The 9,294-nt window shown below is 37.9% G+C and overlaps 1 protein-coding gene across 1 annotated transcript in view; it reads right to left on the reverse strand.

Moving 5' to 3' along the window:
• Positions 1-8,837, reverse strand: part of LOC114362511 (transcriptional repressor scratch 2) — a 79,824-nt gene extending 70,987 nt beyond the window's left edge. Inside the window, exon 1 of the mRNA XM_028317948.1 lies at positions 8,663-8,837. Within this exon, the coding sequence (XP_028173749.1) occupies positions 8,663-8,837 (175 nt within the window). The remainder of the gene's footprint in view (positions 1-8,662) is intronic.
• Between the last annotated feature and the right edge of the window lie 457 nt (positions 8,838-9,294).

Below are 9,294 nucleotides of genomic sequence, written 5' to 3' on the forward strand. Positions count from 1 at the left end.
GATCAAAATGAGACAAACGACAAATATACAGAACTGCAAAAGGAAAACATGTTGCTCAAATCTGCTGTCAAGGATTTGCGTGCTAGAGTAACAGCTCTGGAACAAAATCCAAACAACGTAAAAATCCAGGGTGTCCCTGAGAAGGAGATGGAAATTTCTATTGAGACCGTCATCAAGATCGGTAAATCAACTGAAAACTGAACAAAAATATAACCGGAAGACTGAAGCTGTAAAGTGCAGCATACACCAAATAGTATGTAAGTTCTACGAGTATCTTTGTTAATTTGCTATAGCTATTGTTTCAATTTTGTCCAATTTATTAACTTGTTCAAGAATTAATTAAGTATCAACTACTTGTAAAGCATTTCTCATCAAAGTAATATACTTTTGATCACTTGAAAATACTGACTGATTTGCATGAAAACTCATATTGTCCAATAAAATGTCTTTTGAATAAACATCTTTCATCACTCTTGCATTCGATATCAAGAAATGTCGTTCACTTTAAGTAAATCCCACTAATACTTTGCATCTAGATTTTATGAGAAAACTGCAAAACTCCAGCCCTGCAAAGTTTGCGAGGTCTCATTTCTTTATTTATTAAATTTCTTATGCTGATTTACGAGAAAGTTTTTAAAGTTTGAAACAGCAATGGCTCCTCTTTTTGTAGAACAATCCGATAAGTGTCTAACTAGCGAGTTTACAGTATCCCATGTAACATTAGATATATTTGTAATCTTTTATCTTATTGTTTACTTTATTTACAATAAACAGATTTTTTTTAAAACTAAGGCAAACTTATTGTTTATCATAATCTTTAATATATTGATACAAATGCGTGTCGTGAGGCAGCAAATAAATATTTTATTAGAAGAATATCTTCATATCAGACGTCAGCTAAAAACTTCCGAAAGAAAAAGCTCGTATGTTAAAACGCTTATCTGAAAGAGCCGTAAGTATCAATAATTCAGATGGTTTTCCTCCCCTGGAATTTTCCATTGTAATCTGGGTTGCAGCCTGATACATGCAGCGTTCATATTCACTAAGCCGAAGCAGCATGACCGACTGTAGTTGGTAACAATATTTAATCGGCCTAGGCTATTACTCAAGTGCACTAAAACCGGGGTATCACGCTCATGCGATCATGCGGGTGAGTTGAAGGCGCGGTGAGCTCATCCCGCCCTGAATGCAGCCGATAGAGAATCCGTTTCACCCGCCTGCGCCACTTTGTGATCCCCAGCCGCAAACTAAGCCACACGTGCGTTTCAATTCAGAGCTTGACTTGTGACTCCACTTATATTGTTTTGGTATTTCGCTTCGAAATTCAATATTTAGGTTTAAGAATACTTTTAATATGTGTAACCTTTTTTATGAATAAATATGCAGATAGATTAATGGATGTATTACTGAGCAAACCACCTTACCGATCTAAGAAGGTACCACATTAGAATCATTAAATTTAATATTTTGGACCAGACTAACAAACTGGAATGTCTTTACTCCTCATCCGATAATTAAACACAGTAAATTTTACCATATTGATGGAGAAGAATCGCCTAATGTTACTCGTTATCTTTAAAAAATAATTACTTCGCATCATGTAGGTACACTATTCTTTATTTTCGCAATTTCTATTTCATATCACTTTTCTTTTATTCAGTAACGAAAAGGTTCGAACAAATAAGTGCAGAATCGTTAGTCGATACCCGAACGGGCTGGAGTTTTCGCGCCCATTTTTCTTTTTCCACTTTTCCTGCGCGTCCATTTTGCGGTCGGTTCAGTAAAATCCACCACTTTCGGTTTTGGCAAAAAGATTTCAGCGAAATTCTAAAATCTATTGGAGTAACAATTAAAGAGAATTGGTTGTCAGTTACAGGAGGAAGTGAGATTTGATTTTCGCTATACAGTGAAAAATATACATTTATAATAATATATAATTTTATTTATATTTCTCGATTGATTCATTGGTAAAATACAGACACCTGACTGCTTTTGTTTGTGAAATCTTTCTAAGTAAAAAAACTTAGAATTCTTGTAAATCGCAATTTTACAAAGACGTTGAGTTAGTATATTCCTAATGCGTTATTAAAGCTGTCTGGCTTTCTGTCTGTTACCTTCAAGCTTAAACTGCTGAAGCTATTTTATAGATTGAGGACTAGAAATAAGTATAGGAACAAGAGACACGTGTGGTAAAGTTTAGCCTTTCCGAAATAACGCATGTGAAGCCGCGGGAGAAAGCTAATGCTTCAAATTTTAAATCAGAATGTCCTAAGACCATTTCTTCGTGGCATAGTTACAGTATCAATTTCTGTGCCAATTCAGTGAAGATAGCTTACCAAGAAGCGGTTTACACTGATAAGTTAAGCGATTGCATCCTGGCTGAGCTGAGAACGCGGGGCTAGAATACCGAGAATTACAAGTACACCGCGCTCAGTTATAAACTTGGTATAGTACTATGAGTATACATAGGTACTACTTAGTTAGTAGCCGCACGCGCATCGCAAGGAACGTCGTGTGTGACGAAACGAGATATTTAAGGTACTCAAATACTTTTGGTGAAAAATATCAAGCTAAATCAAATTTTATCAATGTTTCTTTAAGAACTAAATGAATAGCAGTTAGTTAACGAATACCGTATTGGTTTTAATACAATAAGAACGTGATCTAATTGTTTACAAAGGTTCTAGAAAGTACAGCGTACTATCGCCAACAGTGTTAACTGCCCATTGAAAGTCATGTCATCTCGTTCTATCGTAAAGAATCGCCATTTGATTAGAGCGAGAGCAAAAACAGAAATGGATAGTTAACAGTGTGGGCGTGTGTACAACGAAAATCTGTGTGATTGACGGACAGCCAGGTAAGGACTATCAACCGTATACGCGTGAATGACACAAAAATTAAAAACATGAAAAATTTTCCCCAAACTTTATTTCACGGGCCCACGTGCGATTCGTAGAGTCAACATAAATGCCATCCATTTGGCCCATCAAAAATTGGTGAAAGGTTTTTATTTAAAAGCTTGAAGCATGATACGTGCACTGAAATAAAATTCGAGCCCGCTTATAAACTGAGGCTTTGGCGAATATTTTTGTAAGCTTCGCTAAATATTGCAGCCTTCGTACTCCTACCTCGTAAAATGCTTTTTTGCTTGGTTTTAAACTTGTGATTCATTTGTCATTTCACAACTGATAGTAAGTCCTAAAAACTTTTAAACAAATGCAAATTATGCAAACTAAATATCAAATAATAACTTGATAAATATTACCACAATTATTAACTCATAAAAAAAATTAAAAAAAGAAAATGGAAGCGAGAGCTCGCGAATATGGTTCGCGAGCATAGTTTTCTTGAACATTTGTTACGCATGCATTTTTAGCGATCTGTGGGCTTACCATGAGTTTACGTTAGGTGTGCTCGCTAGCGACTGCGTAAAAAAATGACATTAATTGTATGACATATTGTGCAGCGCCCCTAGCGGCTACTTTCAAGAAAAAAAATCGTCATAGAGATTTTTGACGTACTCGCTAGCGAGCACACCTAACGTAAACTCATGGTAGGTACACTGAACAGTGAATTTGACACGTAACTCGCATCACACTGTCCACTGTCTACATAACTAGTAGGTATTTACTTATTTATTGGGGCTTCGATTCAGATGACCTTTATAGTTCGTAAAAGAACGTGCTCCCGTAACAAATTCTTACGCAACGAATGCTCGCAGATGAATTACGTAAAATTAACGATACCGGAGAGTTGTCCAATTCCTTAAAAAAACACCTAATCAATTATAGGTTTTTGCATAAAGGAGTCAAAACGTCAATTTATGTTGTAAAATATACGTTAATTTTATCAATAAGGTTTAAAATTATCTTAGTAGAGGTCGTTCTTTCGTAAAATTACATTTCACAGCGAAAGTTGTAATATTAGGAAGCAAGTCTACTAATTTAAGTTCGCCGAGTCAATTTTCCGCTGAAACGGCGGGACTTACATGTTACTTGATTCTTGTTAAAATTCAGCGACTGTTTAAACTTCGTGTTCTAGTCTTTTGCTAGGCAATCGAGGTTCAGGAATCAGTTCTGATTATATCTTTACTATTTTAGGTCATCAGTTAAAAATAATGAGAAAATAAGTAGTAGATAAAAAAACAAAGTAGATAAATGGTTGATAAAACAAAAATTGGGGAAAAGTTGATTTAAAAAACGTCTTTTTTCACTTGAAATAATAATTTTCCTTATATCTTCCGGCAAGCGTAGGTGTCAAAAGGCGGTTTTCTTGGTAGTCGATGTCTTGGTTTCTTCATAAGAAAAATTAATAAAAATAATAAATGCAAACATCGCAAATTCCAAAACAAGTACTTTTATTTTATCGATTTATATTGCGCGCGTAATAAAATGTGAGTAACTATTATAGTTTACTATCCATAGTATTGTTAACAAGCTGAGTTGATCGTAAAACGATATGATATGATACAGGGAATAAAGGAAGGTGGCGTCTTGGGCTATAAATGCCTTGTGAAGGGTCTAATTTAAGATTATAAATGAAATAGTTAATTTTGATTACTACATATATCAATTGAATGTTTCCCTATTCTCACAAAAATATATTGCGCGTTAAACTTAACATGTCATTTTAAACAAGTGTTCAACTTTTTTGTATAAGGCCCTAGGTATATTTTTTTATTGATGCGTGCGCAAGCGCAGCCGCACGAACTCTTCCGAATTTGACCGAAACAATAAAATTGACATTTTGCTGATCCGTTTCAGCTTTAATGTTTTGCATACCTTTTTAATTCGTTAGGTCGTAGGCTACAAAACCTGCTGCCTATTAGTTTTCCACGATTATGGGTGGATCAAGTAATTTTTATTTACTTTATTTTCGATTATTTTATCATCCGGAGTATTATTCTTTACGAATACGAGGGTAATTATGGACATGACAGGTCGTAAAATATTAATAGGTTAAGTATAATGCAATTTTAATACGATGGACAGATTGTGGGTTGAATTTGTGGATTACTTGGTGTGTTAATAATTTTACATTTCAATAGTTTCAATTCTTGCGATCTAAGTACCTAATATTATGCTTGTTTTAGTTGCAATTTTGGGTAAGAAGTGCTTTCTTTTTCTTTTCTTAGTTCAATTAAATACAACATTATTTTCAATTTCTCTAATTTCGTCTTTCAAATTATTTTACAACTGAACAAAATTGAAAGAATTCAGTCACTGAATAAAAGCTAGACCTTACGAGAGCCAACATTATCTTGAAATAGAAATGTTTTCAATAATATTTTTCGAGGCTCAGAAAAGTTGTTTAAAAGAATTTCTATTTTGGATCTTTCCTATGACTTATCCTCGTAGAAATAGGAAATGTATTTTGAAACTTCTGTAAAGATTGAAAATTGATGGAAAATACTAGTTATTTTAAAATTGGTATTATAGACATTATAGTTTCAGGGGAGGAGTTGGATAGTATGTTTATGATAAGGTAGGGAATTTTATATATGATAGGATGGGTGAGGTAAGCTCAGCTTTTGTTTGTTTTTGATGATTTGCACATTTTCGTGCGCACTCAAAAAAAAAAAGATGAATGAGTACCTAATTTCATTTTTTTCATTTATTTTTGCAAATAGGCTTTTAAAAAGCACTTTTACACGTCCCAATATTAACCCTAGCACTGCTTCGGGACAATAAATGGGCCAGTGCTGAGAAGAAGCAGCGCAAGAAACTTAGTCACTATTTAGTCCAGTAGAATTAGCTTTTAAATCGGAAATAATTCCTACAAAAGATTTTATTGCTTTAATGGCTTCATTGGTTGCCCATTAAGACTCTCCTAAGTTTTCGACTTCGACGGAGTTGTGCTTAAGTGGTGGGGGCCCCCGAAAGGGGCGCTTTTTCGGTTTTCCAGTTATACCGCGTAAAGGACTTACCCTATCGAAAAGTGGTCTTCCTGATGGTTGAAGGGCATTTAATTCTGCATTAAATAAGACTATAAATTCATATGTTTTGAACAAACCGTTCTCGTGCAAATGTTCGGCAAAGTAGAAAATATGTGTATAATTAATGACCCTCTCCACGTCCAATGGCTCGTTCCCGCAGGCTTCCAAGTCTTGAAAAGGAGCGCCTCAACCAGTGTAACCCTATCAAGGCATACGAGCTGGATTCGCCGATCCTTGTTCGTCCCAGCCGTTCCTTAACTGCGGTTGCTGAACCTCTTCCTGGCACTCACCTGAACGACTCTGTGTTACCTACTGTGGCTGCCAACCGCAGTTAAGGAACGGCTGGGAGGCACAAGGATAGGCGCATCAAGCTCGTAAGCCTTGATAGGGTTACACTGGTTGAGATGGCCCTTTTCAAGACTTGGAAGCCTGTGGGTAACTAGCCATTGGACGTGGAGAGGGTCATTAATTATACGTATATTTTCTACTTTTCCGAACTTTAGCGCGGGAATGGTTTGTCCAAAAAATTTGAATTTGGTCTTATTCAATGCAGGATTAAGTGCCCTTCAACCGTCATGAAGACCACTTTTCGATAGGGTAAGTCCTTTACGCGGTATAACCGGAAAACCGAAAAAACGCCCCTTTCGGGGCCCCCACCACTTAAGCACAACTCCGTCGAAGTCGAAAACTTAGGAGAGTCTTAATGGGCAACCAATGAAGCCATTAAAGCAAAAAATCTTTTGTAGGAATTATTTCCGATTTAATCAATTTTTGTGTTTAATTCTACTGGCCTAATTGTCAGCCTCCTTTTCAACGGTTTACAGTTTTAATTAATATATAAAATTATAATTAGACTCAAGATAGTAGAAGCTTGAATTGGCTTTTCTTGAAGTAATAGAAATAGAAAACTGCAATCACTTGTGGAATAGGACATTTGTGATTCATAGCGACGGGGTGCACCACTGGCAAACAGCCAATGCGGTTTTTAATGTTGTCATGTTATGTCACGTTTTGATGACTAACATTGGTGTTTTGCCTTTATAGTATTTATTGTCGAGTGAATAAAAAGTTGTTTGGCCCTTAAAATATTTTAGTGCAACATGTCTTTTAGGAAGGTAACAAAATTTTCCGGTTATTTTGTAAATAGAGTATTTCAAAGACCATTTCAGCTGATGGATTACCTAAGTATGTGTGCGGATCGCATAACCACGTTAGTTCTCTATACTGTATGGCCAAAAGCCGAGTGTTCACGGACACGTGGTTTGCCTCGTGTGTCGTACAATTTGCTTTCACGCGATTTTTCACGTGATAGCCGATTGTTTTCGCGTGTTATAATAATGGTCACGCGACGTGAGGTTTCTGGTATGCGTCACAGATATTAGATATTTGGCTAATATGTAAGCTTATTAGGAACTTGCTTACGTAATTTTTTTGATGATGGCATAATTTGTCTTCTGAATCTTATGCTTTATCATAAGACGTCTTTACTTAAGTGCCCACAAAAATGTTATTAGAATTGTAATGACCATTAGCAGATTTTAGAGTTGATACATATTAATTGCTTCTTCCTCTATCTCGCGCCTTTTAAAGATGTTAGAGATTTTACGACGCCATTTTCCACGCGTGGCTAATGGTATCTTTTTCAGGCGCGATGTACGCGGCGGTTCTCGTATTTGTGAGCGCGTAATACTCGTTTTCTTATTATAACTTTACCTTAAATACCTAGTACTTTTGGCGTATGTAGGTGATCAATTTAGTGCATGTTTTGCTTGAATACACGCGGGAAAAGTTTCGGGCAACAAGTAATCGTAGTTCCGCTAAGCTTCGCGGGTGTTGTGGTCCCATATGACCTTAGTGAAATGGATTCAAAAGTGTTTCGGCCAGGGCCATGGCACATTTATAGCGCCATGGTCATCCAAATGTTAAGTCTTCATAGTTTTCATGGTATCGTATTTGAAACTTTTTATGGCGGTAAAAGGAAATTAGTCTTTTCTTTAAAGTAAAGAAGAAAAGTCAAACAACCCGACTGGGTTGATGTTGATAAGCCAAAATATCAATCTAGAATGAAAGGATTACGAATGTGATTCTTTTATATCCATTTATTTGTTTTCATCACCTAGAGCTAATTTTGTTAGGAACGTGTACACTGAAAATTCACGGTGAAAATAGCGAATGTTTAGGTTGCATTTTGGAACGCTAGTCTACCGTAATGAAGTTAATTATTAATAGCTGATCGGTTATTTTCCGATAGATTTACAAAGGAATTTACGTTAAATATTCCGTTATCGGTCGGGCTGAATTTTAAGTTTATTCTGAACTTATTGGGTCGTAATATCGTGGCTTTATGGTTTGTATTGTTGCGAGAACGCTTTTCAGCTCCACTTTATTTGTAGAATTTGTAAGCTTTGCTTTTCAATTTAACGTTTTGGAATGTTTTCTTTTTGGACTATAATTCTCTGTTGATTTGGTAGTATGTATAGTTTGTTTGCTATTTTTGTCGGCGTTTTGGTGTAATGTTTAAAAATTTTGATTACCCTTGCAGATATACATGGTAAAATGAATCTCGCATGCGCATGTATAAATGATTGATATTAACCAATTCGCATGTTTTGCACTCGCTATTGTGCTGGATCTAGACTAAGCTTATGGACTAGGTTTGAGACTTGGTGGGTCATGGTGGACCTTGAGGGGTTTTTGGAGGGGTGGGGGGTGGAGGGTGGTACTTACCGTTGTAGAGGAGCGTGGGCTCGGGATCGCGGGGCGAAGGCCCCGGCGCGGTGGCGGCGGGCGCAGGGCTCCGGCCGCGCCCCTCACCGACGACGTCGATCTCTTCGTCCGACTCGTCGGCCAGCTCGGCCGCCGGGGCCACCTTCCACTTCTTGGCCATGAGGCAGCGCGGCATGGCGGCGCCCGCATCAGCCTCAGTGCGACCGCATGAGCGAGAGACAGACGAACAGAGAAAGATAGAGAGTAGAAAGAGCAGGCGCCCCGGGCGAGCGGCTTGCGACGAGCGCGCGGTCTCTAGCAGTTGTGAGCAGCGGGCGGCGGAGCGTCGGTATATATGCGCTAGTTGGGGTGCGCGCGCCGTCGCTTCGATCGATGGGGTGGGTTCTCTGTTCCGCACCACGCTCGCAAACTTTGCCCACCGACAACTTAGAACGACACTTGCCGACGCCGACCCCGGCGCGATCAACCAGTGGGAAAGTACCCCACATGTCCGGGACCTACCCACGGACCACGGGCCCAACGCTCTAAGCGATCCGAGCGCGAATTAAAATGTTACAGCACTTTTTCAAAGTTTGGCAAACTTTGCGGAAGTTTCGTTCGGATTTGGCGGGAACGGGTTGCGGACACGTTTC

The sequence above is a fragment of the Ostrinia furnacalis genome, unplaced genomic scaffold (assembly GCF_004193835.3).
Source record: "Ostrinia furnacalis isolate ACB-3 unplaced genomic scaffold, ASM419383v2 OfSCF6554, whole genome shotgun sequence".
In the NCBI taxonomy this organism is placed as follows: Eukaryota; Metazoa; Arthropoda; class Insecta; order Lepidoptera; family Crambidae; genus Ostrinia; species Ostrinia furnacalis.